General features: G+C 39.6%; 1 protein-coding gene across 3 annotated transcripts in view; it reads left to right on the forward strand.

Annotated features, from left to right (window-relative positions):
• The window catches only part of samd11 (sterile alpha motif domain containing 11), a 61,846-nt gene that overhangs the window by 3,968 nt on the left and 38,023 nt on the right, over positions 1 to 19,855 (forward strand). For all 3 annotated transcript variants that reach the window (XM_089124151.1, XM_089124150.1, XM_089124152.1), the window contains exon 3: positions 11,500 to 11,672. In XM_089124151.1, the coding sequence (XP_088980277.1) occupies positions 11,500 to 11,672 (173 nt within the window). The remainder of the gene's footprint in view (positions 1 to 11,499; positions 11,673 to 19,855) is intronic.

Genomic DNA, 19,855 nt, shown 5'->3' on the forward strand with positions numbered 1-19,855 from the left:
GACTAAAATTGTCTTGCTTTTAATTGGTGTAACCAACTTCCATCTGATTGTTTTGAATCACGCATGAACTTCTTTTGAAGTTTGAACATTTTCATCTGAAGCTTTTTGTATCTTACTACTTATGACTGTTATACTTGATCTTTGGTGTGCACTATTTATTCAACCTTTTTTGATACACCATGTATGTGTTGAAGAACTGTCACAGTTATCTTCAAATCTGGTCACCCGCTTTTGTATGCTGTTTGAGTAATATCCGGCTATGCAGTTCATTCATTCACTTACCGTTGAAGTTGTTCCATGTCGATTCATTCCTCATTTTGATGCTACTGCTTATTGAAGATGTGGACATTCTGTGTATTTGGCCTCTGTTTTGTTTTTCTAAACCCTAAATCAACTTTTTTCTAGTTAATGAGCTGTAAGAATGGGGCTTTATTAGTGCTGATCATTGATTCGAGTAACTTTTTTGACATTTGGTTATAAAGTATTTTAATTCTACAATATATGGTGTAAAAACATCTGAGTGCTGCCCTCTTCAGTTTGAATGGTGGCTACTGCAGGTGAATTTTCCTATTGGATTTTTGCTGTTCTTCGTGACGTACACGGGGAGAGCTGACGTAAGCAGATTCCAGCTCAACACGCCCTTGGTGCTAGCTACCACGCCCTCGGTAGTTTAAAAAAACATCTGGTTTCGTCAAAACCACTGCGAGTCAAAAGTTAGAATTTCGAGTATTGAAAACGATCTGGATGGAGTATTGTAGCATCTATTTAGCATATCATTTATATAGTTATTTAAATTATTTTGTGTAGCCTAGTTAGTTATTAGCATAGTATCCAGTTTGGATAGCTTCAAGTTAGCGCCACAGTGCCAAACATGGCTCCTCCTGCATGGACTCCACCACCGCAGCGGTGTCTTGATGTGAGTGATCATGTTTGTTTTAATCACAATTTATGGTTAGGCTAAAGTTAATCCTCTGGGGTCGACAAAGAAAAGTCCTCGACTTCAAATGACCGCTCTGTTGCAAATCTACTTGCGTGCCTCCAGTCACTCTCCATTTTAGAGTCTGACAGCAGCTGTCACTGCGGGTCTCAGGTGCACGGCCCCACCCTCGGTTTGTCCCCTCCATGGGTCCGCCCATTTTTTTTAGCATTATTTCAAATATTGCCAGTGGGTGGAGTCAGGCTCTGACCAGGGGTTTACCCTTTAAAGGTGAAATGTGCAAGTGGCACCAAACAGAATTGCAAAATTCTGTTTAGCAGAACCAAATTCGTTTTGCCCCAAACTTGTTGGAGTCAATGCTGCTATTTTGAATCACTCAAATAAACAGAACAACATTAAAAGAACCAGAGTTTACATTTTCCAAGGGAATCAAACTACAGATGATGTAGTAGTTGGGAAATGAGAAAGTAGCCAAGACAACTCCTTCACTCTACAACCAATCAAATAGTGACACAGTAAATACACACTTTATCATAAAACACTCACTTTCACACATGATATAAATCTTCACACATGTTAATGCTTTCATATTAAAGAAATACAAAATGTGTAGAATACAATTAACACCTCCATATTAGTTTTGTTCACTCTCACTTTTGAATGTGCTCACACTTTTTCTCTTTCAATGTACTCAAAGACTGTCAAGAACTCGTCATGCTTTCTAACAGCAGTTGGATTACTTCTAAAGTGCTCTCAAATGGTTGACCTGCTTATTAAATCTTATGTTTCTCATGTTGTTTTTTGATTTCAACAAATAAGTGCAATAGTATATACATTTTTAGTGTCTTTACAAGAGTGTTTGAGATTGTCAACTATATATGCTAACATGATGGCTTTTAGTTGACAGAAAAGAGTAAGTTTTGTGAAGTGCATGCCTCATGCCATACATATATCAATGATTCAGCTGATCTCTATTCAGCTGTAAGTCCTGAAGATGGACAATCACTTTGGTTGTAGAATACAGTCACTTTCATAACTGAACTGCGTATGAACTGTATTTAGCACATAAGTGCTTCTGTTTGAAAGAAGCTTTTGTGAATCGGCATCCCCAGCTCATGCACAATTAAATGTAAAGACAAGAACATGTACAAAACAACAGGTCCTGTCAAGCTTGACGCAAATGAATATGGCAACATGCTCTGCGCTGGTGTTCGTGGTCTCTGAGGGGATGACCGTTTTCTTCATTACATTGTTTTGTGACTGATCTTTTGAATCATGGCGGAGTCATTCTAAACAGCTCAGTTCCGTTCATTACTTTAATTACTCGGTAACCGCATCTTTAACCGTTCTTCTACCCTCAATGGCCATCTCGGAGGCAAGACCTATACTACGGTGAAAAGTTCATAAGTTCATCATAACAGTTAGCTTAGGTGAGATATGTAGGTCGTCGACCTTTGAGTTGTTGTGGTTTATTGTCCTCTTCCTAATAAATTATATGTAGATTTGTCCTAATGAAGTGTGCTCGCTGACATAGAACCATTGTTTCTGTGCAGACGGATGAATGGTCATGTGTTGTTGCTTTAAGAGACAGAGTCATTCAGTTGGCCTGGCTGTTGTCTCCCAGGAGAAATGTGCTTCCTTTCCCCTGTTTTGTCAGCGGAACTAGTGGATGCTGGCAGGAAATTACACTCCACTCCGTCTCGTAAATATCTCTTAGAATCTGGGTTTCTCTCGGCTGTGTCCCGGGTCAAGAAAAAGTTGTCACTGGGGGGTTGGGAACAAGGCTGGTTAAAAAAACATGGAGGATGGTGATGTCGCAGTCTAAACATTTCAGTGTTGGTCCTTCAAAGAGAACAATCTTAGCAGTTACTGATGCATTTATCACACTCCTAGTACACAGCCTTCTGAGGCAAGAAGTACTGTAACTGAACATGAAAGGAATAGTCCACCCAAAAACTTTAATTATGTTATTCTGTCATATGTTCACCAAAGCATTTTTAGGCAGCAGAAAACACCTAGCTGTGGGCGCTTGAGAGCATTTTGCAGCACAACGTTTTTTTTTCTTCAGTTGAGACGCTTTGCTTGCTATGTTATAGATATATCCACGGACGGTTTACTAGTATTTAATATCACGATTGTTTATTTCTTTATTGTTTCTATAAAAATGTCGACACAATGTACAGCATTTACTCTGGCTCTTGTTTTAAATTATTTTGTTCGGTTATTATGCTTCTTGTTGTCATCTGTTGACTTTGTACAAGATGTGGCAGTTGGTGGGTGTGGTATTTATCCCTCCCCTCCTCCACTGTGATTGGACGGCTGGGTAAAAAGTGACAGTGATGAGCGATGACCGCTGTGTTTTACCCAAAGTTGAACATTCTTCAACTTTCGGTGAACGGTAAAAATTGTCGTTCCCATTGAAAACTATTGGGAAAATACACTAGTCGCTGGAAAAACGCTTTGGTGGCCTTATGCTCCTGATGTTTTTAAAACCACGATGCTCCCATTAAAAACTATTGGAAAAATACACTTTTTTTAACAGATTTTCGTAAAAGAATAAATGTAGGACTTGGTTCTATGCATCGGTTGTTGATTGGATTGTGAGATGTGGCCTTTGCACCCAAACATGAATGCAAGCTTTTAGGGGATGGGGTTTAAGTGGAATAAATAATGGGAGAAGTTTGGCATACATCTTTAAAGGGATAGTTCACTCAGAAATTACAATTCTGTCATCATTTTCTCAACCTCATGTTGTTGAGGATGACACACATTCCTCTGCGAACCAAAAAAGAAGATTTGAAGATTGTTGGTAACCGAATAGTTTTGGTTACCCTTAACTTCCATTGTATAGATAAAAAAATACATTAAAAAAATCCTTTCTCAAATTATCTTCTTTTGTGTTCCAAAAAAGCCCTACAGGTTTAGAACAGCATGAGAGTGAGTAAATAATGACAGGATTGTCCAGCTTAAGTGAACCATAACCCTATATTTAAGTTTCGTTCTTCTATTCCAGATCTTCCACTCTGGATGACATGGTTAAACCGGCTTGCTTACGCAAGTAATTCAGGTGTCGACTGTGCGATTCAAATTCACTAGAGCTGCGTTTACAGCAGCATAATTAGACAGTGATATTTTTGCTGTGAAGCGTGTGGTATTAGGTGAGGTCTGTTAGAGTAGGCCAGCGCTCATTTGGCAGAGGGTTGCTGGAGGGCTGGGTACAGGCAGGAATGGGGGCTGACGCCACACAGTCTCACAACAGCTCCCTCGCTGTGGGGGGTTAGACTCGATGTGTGCGCGCGTGTCTGTGCGCCGTACGAGGGTTTGTGTAGCGGTGTGTTTGTATCCCTCACATGGAGCCGAGGCTATGCTGCTATGGCAACGGCAGGATCCCTCCTCAGGACAGCAGCGAGCAGCCAGGCAGTCTCTGCAGCGTGATGCACTCATGAATTAAAGCAAATTAGAGCCCACTAGTAAACCGCACCAAACTCACAACAGGCTTTTTCCGTTGATTTTTATTAGCTGTTTTTGCTTCTAATGGTGATTGTGCTGCCGCAGAGATGAGTGTTTTGAAGCTCACTAACCTCTTCCTCTAGTGACAAACAGGTGAGCATTTCTATGAGTTTGTGCACGTCTCAAACGGTCACATATTTGTCAGATCATTTGGAGATATAATTCAGGAAATGTTGTCACTAAGTCGGTTATAGGAAAACAGTGCAGGAAAGCTTTACAGGCAGGTGGGGGCCGCCTGGCTGTGTGTACTGGTATCAGAGCTGGGTGTGTCGATTTGGGTGTTGGGTGGGAAAGGTACAGGCTTATCTATCAGCTCATGCAGCTGATCATTACAAAGCCACATATGGACGCACTCCTCTAAATGTCAGTTTTTACATACGACGGACCCAGTTCTTCTCTCAACTGTTGAAATACAGTTTGATGGTTGGTTTTCATGCTAAACTTCTTCTAAGATAAGATAAGAAAAAACTTTATTTGTCCCACAGTGGGGAAATTACGGTTGGCAAAAGCAGAGCTAAAACTTCTTTATATTATTGTATAATTATTTTTTTCATTATTTATTTATTGTAAATAATATAAATAATTATATGCCTTTTATTTAAATTTTATAACTTAATTTTACACAACATTTGGTTACAGTTCTCAAATCTGAGTGCCAAGCAGCATTTCAAGAGTGCTAATTTCAGGGGCAGGGGTTTTTCACTCTTTGCATCACTGTGCTTTGTTCGCGTAATGCAGCTGATCCTGCTTTGGCATCATTTTGTGTTTTAGTCAGTGCATCATAATTTGTCTAAATGATGTCCAAAATGTAAGTTACTCAATATTAACTTTGCATGCATTAAATTGCTAAAGATATTTCTTTGAACTTTCTATTTATCAAAAATCTATCACCGGTTCCACAAAAATATTTCAAACATTGATTATAATAAGAAATGTTTCTTGAAAATTCAGCTTTGCATTACAGGAATAAATTACATGCTATATGTATAAAAAAGAAAACAGTTGTTTTGAATTCTAATAATATTTTACAATATTACTGTTTAATTTTATTTTTGATCAATTAAATGCATCTTTTGTGAGCACAAGAGACTGATTTCTTTTTTTTTATTGTACCATCTTACTGACCCCAAACTTTTGAACAGTAGTGCATCTATTAAATAATATATATTTTGCCAAAAAAAGATTACAATTTAAAAAAAAAATGATAACCACTTACAACAGAGATGACCACAGCTGCTAAAAAAATACTTAATATTTAAATAATAATAATTCAATAATAATAATAATTCCTGGAAGGGTCACCTACCTAAATATTAGAAAAGCTGGTCCGGAACAGAATATATGTTACATTGACTGTGTTGTCTTTTTGTTCAGTTTATATGGTAAGCTTCGGCTTGCTTTATCTTAAATGTGGCCCATAAATCTTTCTTCTCCACTTTTCAGTCATACATTCAGTTCCAGCTTTTACATTTTGGTCTCTTGGGATTGTGTGGAGGTCAGTACCTATCCATAAAGGTCTTCTGTGGCTGTCTTTTTTTTGAAGGGAGGGGGGATCCAAGCGCAGGCAGAGAAATCTTGGCATGCATGGCTGGACTGCCACTGACCTCCCCGTGTCGGCGAACGCTTCACTGGGCTGACACAGCCCGCTCACCCTATGGGTCGGGGGGAGGTTGGCGGGGAGGGGGGGTTGTTCTGGGTGAGGATGGGAAGCACACTGCCCTTCAGCTCTTTTGCTCACCATAAACTTACTCCCATAAATAAGCTACATTGTAACACTGGCAAAACTGGTGTACATTTGTGAAAACTTTTTAATAAGGTTGCATTTGTTAATATTTGTAACTGAATTAGCATACATGACAACTGACAACGAGCAATATATTTTTAAAGCATTTTTTTTAATCATTGTTACTAATTTAACTAATGTAATTAACTAATGTTAACAAATTAAACCTTATTGTAAAGTGTTAATTTTGGTTGGTGAAAGGAAATTGTTTGGCATTGTTTTTCAACTATATACCTGAAAAAAGTTGATTAGATCTCGTCATGTGGATGTATCATAACACTATGGCAAATTTGTGGCAAGGCTCCCACAGAAGTGTGCACGTAAACTATTTAGCGTTTCTTTCTATGTTTTAGCGAATGTGCCAATAGATTGAAGTAGGCACATTAAACCCCGCCACAACGGCCCACATGCCCCCACCCCCAGCTTGTGCCAAGTCTGCCTCCACACTTACCCTCAGTGTGGTTGCGACGCGCACACACACACACACACACACACAGAGGTTAGAGCAGACAGACGCGTGACTCATTAGGCATTCGTCCCCCGGGGACAGTGCTGGGGGAGAGCGGCACAGCTGCAGGAATGTCATGAGCTGCTACTGCTGTGTGCAAATGTGTGTGTGTGTGTGTGTGTGAGTGAGTGTACCTTAGCAGTAGGCCAGTGCACCTTTCAGGAAACACAGCATCAAGAAAGCGTCTCTATGCTTTTCCATATCATCCTTACTGTTTGAGCCAACAATAAAAATTGTGAGGATGCCTTCAGAACTCTTCAGAAGTAGACTGAAACGCATTATACGACAGATTATACTCCGGATATATCTGGTCCCGCTTGCTTCCGGACATATCTGGTCCTGCTTGCTGATTTGTCACTACAGCAAATCTGGTTTAAAATGTACAATATGGTAACGGCTATGACGGGAAACACCTGTTCACTATATCACTGCTCTTCACCGTAGAGACCAACTATTAAACATAGTGTACTCGAAAGGGACTGAGTGTTCTAGAGAGACTCTTAGACTTTGAGAATGTGAAATTGGATGCAAACCGGGTGAGATGTCCCACTCTTGGCTTCTTTCTTTAATAATAATATTAAAAACAATACAAATAATAGTAATTTGTGTTTGTAATGTGAAAACATAGCATCTACTGAATTTGGCAATAACATCTGAATTCAGACAGGAGGTCAATCAGTGACGTTAGATTCTCAAGTGGTCACGCATCTTGTTGCCGTACGAATTTGCGGGTCAGAGTTCACTGAACTTTTGTATATGAATGTAAGTCAGTGGAGCTCAAAGTCTAGAGACTGAGGCTGTACTGTAGTAAGTTCTTTCCTACACTTCCGTTCAAAAGTTTGGAAAGAAGTTTCTTATGCTCACAAAGGCTGCATATATTTGATAATACATACAGTGAAAAGAAATATTGTAAAATATGATTACAAAAATAATTATTTAAAACAACCTTTTTCTATTCTAATATATTTTAAAATGAAATTAATTAAGTCCTGTGATTGGTAAGCTGAATTATCAGCGTCATTACTCCGAGTCGTCACATGATCCTTCAGAATTCATTCTAATATGCCGATTTGCTGCTCAAGAAACATTTCTTATTATAATCAATGTTGAAATCAGTTGTGCTGCTTAATATTTTTTGTGGAAACTGTACTACATTTTTGTCAGAGCTCTGTGATGAATAAAAGGTTCAAAAAAACAGAATTGATTTGGAATAGTCATCTTTTGTAACATTATAAATTACTTTACTGTCACTTTTGATCAATTTAATGCATCCTCGCTGGATAAAAGTATTAACTTATTTTAAAAAAATCAGTAGTGTACATAATATCCTTCAACCAGAGGTCATAGAGTTTGTGTGTGTTAATACAATCTTTGCTTGTTACAACCCAGCATAACTTTGAGCAAAGTTTTTGTTTGGCTTGTTATGGCTTACAGCTTTACTGTGCTGTAATTCTGCTGTTTTCTTACTCCCTGTTGTGACGTCTTTTCTACGAGGATACGGTGAGAACTTCGAAGCGTCTCAGCTCTAGAGTTTTATGGGGCTTTAGACAGATACATCATCCAAGCTGATTACTCTCTTCGAGTTTACATGTGGGGTTTTATATTTACGCATGTGTGTGTGTCTTTTTTTGTACAAATGTATATATAGCTTGTGTCATTGAAGGGCAGACATCAAGTGTGGGAGGGCTTATTCATAGAAATGCTGCTTAGAGGAAATTCATATTCAATATTTTTTCCATGCCTGAGTGACAGAGTGTGTGTGAGGGTGTGAATGTGTGTGTATGTACATGTAGGCGGGAATTGAAGCCCAGGTTTTTTATGTTTTTGTTTTGAAGCACCCTCCCTGACTCCCTCTGTGCGGAAGTGTTACCGGAAATAGTGTGCAGCCGCCCCCGGTTCTGCGTCAGTTACGCTGAATAAAGCGAGGGGGCTGGACGGGGGCTTTCCGGGAGGACGTTGAGAAGGGTGGGGGTTGGAGAGGAGGAATGGGGGCAGGGAAGTGTGTTTGTGTGTGCGTGTCTCCGCTGAGGCCATGTGGGTAACAGCCGTCTCTCAACGCTAACTTATCAGATAAAGCATCACTAGTGCTGGCGCACTTCATACGTGGCTTCCAGTGGCTGTTAACAGCTCCAAAACGAACTTGCCGCATGAATAGAATGTCTCAAAAAAGCAGTGTGTGTTTGTGTGTTCGCGGTTCTATGTTGATATCATTTCACATGAGTTTATACAAGATTCATCTCAGTTTAAAACAACTTGGACATTTAAATAAACCACTTGATGTTGTCACTTGATGTTGGGCTCAAACTAAAAAGATCTAATTTTCTACGTTAAAATAGAAAATATATAGACAAAAATTAACTTCCTCTGCAAAGAGAGAGAGAGAGAGAAAAAGAAAAGACAGTCGCTCTAAAAAAAAGTGTGTTCATCTTGCCCATCCTCAGGGATGTTTTCATCTTTTTCAGCTTTTTTCCCCTTCTTCTTTTTAATGTATGCCACTTGAGAGAATCCAGAGGGGCTGCACCTGTTTGCCTCTTGGCTAGTCTCTCCACCTCCTGCCCCGGCCTGCCACTCACGCCTCGGCTCCTGTGGGATGCTCTGCATATGTGTATGTGCACGCGTGCAAGCTTTGGGTGTGGAGGAAGGATAGCTGCAGGGCTCGGCAAAGTTTGACAGAACCTGAGATGCAAGCATGCTCTCTCTCTCTCTCTCACACACACACACACACACACACAGACGTACACCACCCATTCACACAAACAGACTTTTCAGTTGAAGTTTTTCAAAGCCGTATTCATTTTTATGGATCTGTGAACAACACTCCTATAGGGGAGATTGGGGTAAGCTGTGCCACTTTTTACTTTTTTTCTTTCTCTGAACTGAAATGAGAAGTGTTTATAAGATATAGCCAAATATAGACACCCCATAGCCATAATTTTGGGAATATATATATATATATATATATATATATATGTATATATTAACCATGACAACTCGCAGAATAGATTTGAACAGCATTTATTGATAAGAGTGGAATGTACATAGCCTCAGTCTTGGCAGACTAAATCTACTACGCTGCTGCATGAGTGAAGACTACTGCCGAAACATGCACATAAAAACAGTGAATAGAATGCAAACTGCTGCAAGGAAAGAAGGAAGAATCCCCCAGCAGATCTAGGCAGGTGGTGCTGGGGAAGGAGGAGGGATGGAAAAATTCCCAGGCCTTGCTGAGTTCAGCCAGTTAGGTATGACAATAAGGGTGTACTCACACTACGCACAGTTGCCTTGTACCGTTCCCTGACACGTTTAGTGATCATCACACTATATGCGTACCGCGCCCAAGCCCAACCGAACCGTGCTTTGCCCACCTCGTCGAAGCAGACCAGGCAGCAGTTAAACAAACCGCGCCTGGGCATGGTACGGAGCGATCAGACTAGTCCAACGGACCAGACTTTGGGTTCAAACAACGTGTTCGGACATGGTTCAGATTGGTGTGAGTACACCCTTAAATGTTCTTTTACATAAGTTTTATGTCAGTTTTTAGCAATTTTTTCCACGTGTACCTCTTAGTCATAAGCAGCATGATGGGCGTTGAATAAATATATGATCTCATGGCAATTTTTTACAAATTTTACTTGTATTTTCCATACTGTTTTTGCAACCATCCCTCTTTTTTCCTCTTTCTTTTTCCTTTTCTTCTTCTTTTCTTTTCCCCTTCAAATCCACTCTCTTTCTCTGTTCACTCATGGATAGCGATAGAGGCACATAAATCTGCACTGACCCCTTCAGGTCACATTAAAGGTCGCCCAGCTTCACACACTAAACCCTGAGGGCCTCTCATCCTCTTCACCCTTCGCTGTCTTTAGATGTCTGATGCGGATACAGGGAAAAGGAGAAGAAGGAATCACTATCACGTCCCATTCACTCAGTGGTCTCTCCCTCTGCATGGATCTCTCTGACTAAGTTTTGCTGTTATTTAGGGAGTTCAGCATGTTGTGCATTTCCACATTTTATTCTCTCATTACTTCTTCATGATTTGTGACCTGCGTTTCATGATTCATGACATGTGAGACTGATCTGTGAAGGTCATATGACAGCAGGAGAAATTGGAGTGACTTTTTGCTGGAATTTAGTGTAAAAACTAAATTTAACTGCAACTTTTAAGTCTTTACAACTTCATAATATAAGAAGGTGTTAATATTGGAAGTGGTGTAGCTTAGTGGTTAGATAAATGACTCAAGAACAAAAAGGTTGCACAAGGAGTGTTTGAACTATCACCATTGTGTCATTTGCATTCTCAGCTAAATCAGGGGTTTTCAAACTTTTTGATGCCATCAATCCTGGATCCCTTAAATGTGATCCCCATTATTGATTTAGAATATTATGATTTAAGATTAAACATTAATAATTTGGTCTTTTTTATTGATTTACTTTTGCTGATTCAAAACCCCTGTGCTAAATTCAAATTAGGGTAGTGTATCTGCTGAGGTAAATTGAATTCACATTGCTTAATGTCTATGTGTGCACCAAAAACTCTAGCCTTTTATGAATCAGTTTTACTGAAACTGATTCATAATGCAAATCCAAAAACATAATGAATACAACAGAAATACATTCAAAATGTGATTTATCAGCCTAAAGAGAATTGAAAGTGTGACGGATTGGGAACATTAGGCATTTCTCTGTATTGCAGTTCAAGCCAGTAAAATCAGAGAAGGCTGTTCCCAGAGTCTCAGTCTGTCTGTCCCCTCTGTGCTCCTGCAGAACCGTGGGCGACTGGCAGAGAAACGCACCATTCCCTTGCCGCCAACACGGGTGCCCAAAAAGGAGCTGGCCTCCGTTTTCAGCAGTGACGACAGCGAGGGCAGCGAGCGGGCCAGTGGAGATCATGCAGACATCAAACAGGAAGAGCTGCATTACACTATCATGAGAAAGAGGTGAGAATGTGTGTGTGTGTGCGTGTGTGTGTGTGAAAGAGTGTGCGTGGGCAAAAAGTAGAGTGCCAATCCCAGTGCCAGGGATTGATACATCATCCATGATCTGCCGGAAAGGGGTTAGCCATATCAGACATCAGTATAGCACCAAAGAGCTTTAAAGAACCCTTAGGTCTTTACCCCCATAGCCCCCTATTTTGACACACACATTAACACACAAATTCACTCATTTACTCTTTTGGCAGATACTACAGACACACAGGATGTGCCAACTCTAAATACTCATGCTTGGGAGCCCACAGGATGCACAGAAATAAACATGAGGTCTTCTCATGAACCAAATGAAAAGTGATATTGTTGATGATGAGGTATTTGCAATCATGTGGCAACTTTCTTAATGCCATAGATCGCCTAATCCTTAAATTTAAAGTTACATTTCTCACCTTTAATATTTTCAGTATGTGCCCCGACCGCATGCATAATTATATTTTGGTTGCTAAAGAATGTCAATGGTCACCGATGGCTAAAGGGTTGTTCAGATCGAGGACAAAAACTGTAACTTTAAAGTTTTAACAGTCATTGTAATTCTATGAGAATAGTGCAGTCCACACCACAGTTATATAACAATAACAACAGAAGAACGATATCTTTGGAATCACTTTCAGAATAACTTTTTTTATAGCTAATGAACCATAAACATATTGACAGCCAATCAAAATCCATTTGCCTTTTTTTACACAATTGCAATGCATACTCATTGGTTTGGAGCCTAGTTTTTGCTGTAGTAATCTTTATAGTTAGCGTTCCTGGTTTGAAATTATCATGCTGTGTACCACGGCATTTTATGTCAGGGTTTTTGCGCACGTGCTTTGGTGGGACCATGGTGGTACCTGAAAGTACCATTTAAATGTTGTAGTGATCATTGAGAACCATGGTACAGTGTTCGTACGGGTGCTTGAAATCCTTGAAAATGCTTGAATTTTGATGTTGTGTTTTCAAGGTTTGAAAAGTGCTTACATTTTTGATAAAATGCTTGAAATTCAAACTTTCTTTTACAACAAATACCTAACTGACTGAATTGTTTGTTTATTAAATTGAGAAATAAAATGTAGCCCTTCAGATAAAGAGTGACTCGCGCTACGCTGGCCAGAGCAAAAGTAGGCGGAGTTTTCATTTTGATTTCCGCACCTGTTTGGACGTTACGTGTGCTGTCTGAAAGGGCCATTAGTAAAGTAAAAAATTGTTTAACGTTTGCTGCTGCACTGTGTTACGATGACCCGCGCATAAAATAAAAAAAAAAAAACGGGGCATCCAAACAGGTGCAGAAATCAAAATGAAAACTCTGCCTACTTTTGCTCTGGCCAGCGTAGCGCAAATCGCTCTGTATCTGAAGGGCTACATCGGCAATGTTGCACTTTGGTCGACGCAGGCAAAACGTCCATTATTACATGTCCGTTATGTCTTGTTCATTTGTTGAATATGCAGTGAACATAGCCAAAGTTTAGAGATGGCAAAATTACTCACTAGAAGTACTCAAGTAGAAGTACAGATACTTGTGTTAAAAAATACTCTGGTAAAAGTACTCAAAGTTCAGTCTTTAAATTTATAAGTATAAAAGAAAAAGTAGCCTTGGGAATGACAAGCATTTTTTTGTAATATTTACACTACTCTATTCCAGTAGATACATGTATATGCCTTGAAATTACTTCAGATTTATAAGCAATATTTGGACATTAATATAATGAAAAGTATTATTCATAGGCATTATCTAGTTTAGACAGTGATACGTTTTGAAAAATAAAACTTGTGATTTGCCTAAATATCGGATCCTTCTGCTATTACAAAACACATTTTTGGCAAAATAATAATTTTGACTATGTATTGGTATGTTATTTACGGTGGTGTATGGTGCTGGAAAAGCTTTAAAATGGACTTTGAAAGTGCTTGAAAAGTGCTTGAATTTGACCTTGGAAAAGGTGTAGGAACCCTTATGGTAAATCAGAGTACCTGAACTTTTGTGACGCCATGCCATTAATGCTATAACAATCTGGCTAGAGCAGACTAGTGAGTGACTTACTCCAAGCACAAATAATGGGTCAAATGATCTATTTTTTAATTACACAAAGCATATTTATTGATAGTTTTTAGTGTTCAGTTTTTTTTTATTGAGGCCATTGCAATACATTCTGGGATTGCGGTCTTTGTGAAGTATTAATGCAATGGTGCTTTAAAATTTGGCCTAAATGAGGCAGCATAATTAAATCTCCCAGTTTTTGGAACAGTCAAAATATCTGCTTTCCACAAAAAATAAAATTCATCCAGTGATGTGCTACAAATTCCACGTCTCCGCCTTCAATCAGTGCGAGGGAATTCAGTGTTCATTAAATCTTCATGAGCTGTGTTTGGCCTCCCTCCTCCTTGGCACACAAGCCTGAAGAAGCTTATGAGCCTGCGGTCAGTGCAGCAGTGAGCTAAGAGCAGTGGCCAAAGCGAACGGTTTTTCCGCCAGTGGTTTCGCTCTGCCTAAATGCATTACAGGTGATAACTAGCCAGCAGATGTCAGCCCTGGCAGGTGAGTCTGGGGAACCACATTTTTTGTCAGACCATCTCCGCTTGTACTAAAGAACTTGTTGAAAAGCCCGGCCTTGAGGTTCTGATCTATTATTAAGTTTCCTTTAATCACTAGAGCATGCCTTTCAAAGCTAGCTGTTGCTTTGAGACTGCAGGCTTTCTGGCTTTCGGGGGTCTTTAGGTGATTTTTCACTCATGTTTTTTGAATAGAAGTGTCAGCAGTAGTTTCGATGGTGTTTGCAGTGAGAGTTTGTGTTGGCGGTGTATGTTGCGCTATGCTGGATTGTTAAATCTCCAGGAAGCTTCAGTGCTTCTAATGAGAGGAGTAAGAGAAGACAATATTCCCTTTTTCTCATTAGCCACTTGGCTCTTGCTAAAAATGTCTTGGTTAGCCCTAGCTCCTGTCAGGTTTTCTTAGAGCAACCGCCAATGCGTATAGCGATAATTTGACTTATTTAGTTGGCATCATAGTTGTATAGTTGTAATGGCTGTACAGTTATATACTTTTTTATCATAGTCATAGCTTAATCAGTCCTTTTTGTTGAGCCCTACAAGCTAACACAGAATGCTAGCTAGCTGTCATATTCATTAAAAACATCATTGGCCAAAACTGAGTGATGTGAGGGTGCTTATACTGTGCTGTGCATTTTAAACGGAACTTGAATTTGATTTTGTTGTGGAATAAAAGTGGGGCTTTGAGTTCTTACCTTGGAGCGGATCAGCCCTGAATGCCCAGGTACAAATATAAGCCCTCATCTGCAAGAGTTTCTTGGTCACTTCCTTCACTCAACCCCGAGCCGCTGGCTTGAACCAAGCAGCCACTTACCCTGTGACATCGAGGACGGCACATGAACCAGAACCGGCCAGCTAAACTCATTACAGTGATCTTCCCCCAACACTTCAGATGCCCGCGTGTGAAGATGCTAATGAATTTAAAGAACACTTATGACTAATATCTAGGGCTTTTACCCTGTTAAAGGCGGCGGACTGCAAGGAGCCACGTCTCTCCTCTGTTCCGGGGCCGCTCACCTCACCCCTACTTTACTCAGATGAGGATCTGACCGAAAGAGATAATGGGATGTTCAATCTATGAAATTCAATTTCCATTGATCTGGACTGGGTAAGTGAGTTGTGGAGGGGTCTTAACAAATTGGATTTAGTCAATGGATGGTGAAGGATGGGGAATTCTTTTTTGCGTTTGATCGTATTTACGCCTCATCATTTGCAGTTTATATTAGTGTTGTCGTAGTGTGCATAGCGTTTCTTCAGTCCAAATGTATCTGCTTATATATAGTGGAGTCCCAAGCACAAGACATTTTTCTAATTGAATGCAATTTTTTTCATGGCAAACTATATTATAATCTTTGAATGAAAAGTAGTATTTCATTTCAGAATGCCTTTGTATTTGTTTTTCACTTTTCCTTTAATGACTGCAGCTGCTTGCACTCCACAATTCTAGCTCTAGCATGATTTGAGATGAATCTCTTGAGTTTCAGTGGAAGAAGAACATCTCACCAACCGTAAAATGTAGTTCACATCAGTGTCACAAATTTATTTGGTTTGGTGACGTATATTAATCATTTTATGTCAATGTTTCTTCGTCTTAAAACCTTCTGTTTATTTACAGGTTTAATAAAGATTTTCCCAGATTTTCTATGTGGACCCAGATTTTTGGATTAACAGTACTTTAACATTCTGCCTAAAGGTATTTTAAACCAAAAATAGTGCAATTTCACTCGAGGCTGACGAATATACATTTCCGCAATAGTGTGCAGTCAGTTTTCAAGGGATTTCCAACCACTGCCGTGAGAAAAGCTGGTACACTTTGACACCTTAAAGAAGACTCCCTATATCTTTTAACCAGATTAATGTTAATGGCCAGCAGGTTTATAGGTGATTAGTCCTCATTCCTCCTGTATCCTGCAGGGATACAGACCTTTCTTTCTCCGAAAACAAGCAGTGCTTAGCCTGAAGTGTAGCGCCTTAGCTTGGTCTTTTATATTCCTTTATCTTTTTGCATGTGGAGTTTGAGGGTCTTTGGGTCATGATGCACTAGAATACCTGTATGAATACCGTACTGAATAACAGAATAACAGGCTTGGTTTTATAATCTTTGAAATTTAATTAAAACAACCGATAAAGACAACGTGATGCATCGACTGGCATCCTATCTGAAAACAACCACTTTCGCGATATGCTTTAGCAATAAACTTTGCAGGTATGAGATGTTTGTCTTAGTATTAGTCTTCAAGGTCATGCCAATCATTTCCTGAAGCCTACCTGTGCACAGTCAGGTGTGTCAACACCAGGGCTTTGAGAAGTGCTGACTGCTTGTCTGGGTAATTACTGAGTAACCATCATGGATTATATAAGATAGTATACTTACTCAGAGGACAACCTGCTAAGAAAAGCCTCCAAAAAACATTGCCCATCCCATATGTTCTATTGTTATATTTCTAATGTAACTATAAAGCCAATTTCTTCTCTTGTGTAAAACTACCTGGCATTTAACTGCTGATTTACTTAGGATACTCTCATGATTTTGGTTGATTTTTTTTTCTTATTTACAACGTATGGAAAAAAACTAAGTGCAGAAACATAAGTGGATTAGATGAAGGAGGGAAGGAGGAGGCAGGTTGATTCCAGAATGGTGGACCCTCCCCTTTAGCACGAGGGACAGAGAAAGGAAATAAATCAGACAACTGTTGCACCTGTCTGGATAGAAATTCTGTCTGTCTTCCCCTGGGTTTCTGCGGCCTCTTTAGAGAAGGGCCTGACCTGTCTGTGTTTAGCATTGGAAGCGTTTGTCCAGCAAGGCTTGCCGTCCTCTTCCCTGGTGGCTGTCTGGACCAGAATGTAAGCATTTTGCTATCCAGAAGTGGAAATCAGCTGGTCCAAACCTCAGGACTGAAGCTAACCCAAACCGCGTCTTTAGCGCACTGTAACTGGCCAGGCTCTTAAAATGCTGGTATGTACAGTCAAGGGCATTTTCATCTGACGCTTAAACTGTTTTTTTTTTGTTGTTGTTGTTTTTTTTGCATTTTTTATTATTATAGCAATATTGTTGAGTGTCTCGACACCAGTGTTGTGGTATTTTTTGAAATTTTTATTCTGATGTACTGTACAACAGACAAAATACTAGACCCACATGTTATACTGTACGTTTACAAGGAATGGGTAGTAGCCTGGTTGTGAATAATTTTCCTTTAAGGGTGTTTTTGCCCTTGCAAAGACATTCTGATGATTACACAAAAGGGCTTTTAACAAAAGGGCTATTTTTTTGGTTGGTTGGTTTTAGTACGCTCACACAGGTTTAGTAGAATCGTATTCAATCATTTGTGTGGTCCACCAGAGGAAATGATGGCTACTCAAAAGTTTACTTTAAATGATGTGACCATGTGCTCCATTCATTCATCTGTTTTGTTAAGGCATTTCCCTGTACAGTTCTGGAGCATTGCACGACACACTGCTGGGAAGGGGACGTGATGCTGTAGGATTCCTGGAAAGAACCTTCTCTTAAGGCAATAATTAGTGGTTGGGTTCCAGTTCTGGAACTTTAAAATGTCCAGGGCTCTTCCCAAGTAACAGCTGTAGGCTTAACGTTCTACAGTTTACCCTTTTCAGGAAAACTAGTGCTTTTTCAAACCCTGTTGTTAGAAATGGACAAATGCATCTCGCTATACGGTACAACTCTTTTTTTAATTATATCGGTAACTTCTAAATTCATAGGGCGGGAATTAAGACACAAGAACACGCATCACAAAATGTGTCTCTGAATTTGTTAAACAACATTTTTTACGTTTAAACATACTTTTTTATTTATTATTTATTAATATTTTTTCAACTCTTTGGTATTATTCAATAATCTCATTCAAATTTACAGAATACATACACTCTTTTCCCTCAGACTTTGAATACTTTTGCCGTGAAATATATTTGGTGTCTTCGTTTGAGTTTGGGTGAAACAAGCTTTCGTTTGCAGTTCTGCTAATTCTGCAAATGTTTTCAGTCATCCAGGTCATTAAAGGACATTAAAACCGTAAAACTGCTTCGAATGTAACCGTAGACCACTTGTTGCTGTAAAATCCCTCTACATTGTAAATGACTGTGTTATAAGATATTCAATATATTTACGTTCTTTGGAAATGATTACGCATCCCTACTCACTACGTTTCCTTTGCTTGTCAAGCGAGAGTAAGTAGTTAAAGCACTGAAGATGTTTTAATCAGGTGTTGTTTTCCTGTTAGCATCTCCTTTGATTGGTTTTGCTTCAGCCACATCAGTTAATCAATGCCATTAATGTCACATCTGCAGAGGGCAGCTAGCTGTCTTTAAAAAACCATTGCACCCCATATCAGAGCTCTTTTAGGCTTTTTCCACTGTTTACATTTCAAATTATCCAACACCACAATCTTCAATGTTTCGTTCCACTTCTACTTTTCTGGGTTCCCGCATGCTTATCGACCTCCCATCAGGTTTTATAAGGCAGGAACAACAGGAAAGCTCAGGAGAACGCACTGCACTCTCATTTATTTATGTATCTGTTTCGATATTTATTTATTGCTCTCTTCGCTTGCTGAGGCCCGGCTGCCTGGTCTGAATGTGAGCAGAATAACAACAGATGTGGGTTTTTTTGGTTGTTAAAAAACCCCAGAGAGAAATATTGATTCCCCCCTTCCCCTGTTCTAGCATTGCATTTTTTTTTTAAACTGTACTGGTTTCACTGGACACGGAATGACTGTTCAGAACAATTGTTTGGAAAAAGTAACCACAATATTTTCAATTTTGTAGCATGTTCAGCTTCTTTTTTTTTTTACAGTGCTAGTTCATAGTGCAAAATGTGATGTCTGTCACTTTCTGTAAAAAGGAGGGAGCCTTGCCACTTTCTGCTTGGCACCGCTTTGTGTGTGTGTGTGTCAGGGTGAGACTATCATCACTGTGTTCAGTAACGGTGTAAGCCATGGCGTCAGGATGCCCAGTCTGCCAACTCTCTGTGTGACCTCTATATCTGGCGCCAGCTCTCGTCTCCCGTATCACTGCAGGGGCACTTGCGCTGGCACTATTTCCTTCCCTGACACTCCTGCTGCCTTGAGGAACACCACGTATGTCCAATGGCCTTCCATGCTGCCTTAAACTCAAGACAGTTCTTGAATACCTGCCATTCATCAAATGCCTTTCATCCAGATGTTGCCCCTGTCATATTTGTATACCCAGCTGTTTGTGAACAAAACAAGCATTTTCTTAGAGGAACAGTTCACTTGCAACTTTGTTTCTTCCCTGGAACAATTTAAAGAATGCTTTTACTTTTCAATTTCAGTTACAATGAATGAGGAATAGAGCTTTCAAACTTGTAGTCCACTTGATATTTACTAGACATCTGTTGTCTGTATCACTGACTAGTGATCCTTCTACACTCACCTAAAGGATTGTTAGGAACACCTGATCAAATTCTCATGAATGCAATTATCTACTCGACCAATCACATGGCAGTTGCTTCAATGCATTTAGGGATGTGGTCCTGATCAAGGATATCTGATGGTAGAGTCAGAATTTGGCGTAAACAGAATGAGAACATGGATCCATCATGCCTTGTCACCATTGTGCAGGCTGGTGGT

Source organism: Pimephales promelas, chromosome 20 (genome assembly GCF_988280905.1).
Source record: "Pimephales promelas chromosome 20, fPimPro1.hap1.1, whole genome shotgun sequence".
NCBI lineage: Eukaryota > Metazoa > Chordata > Actinopteri > Cypriniformes > Leuciscidae > Pimephales > Pimephales promelas.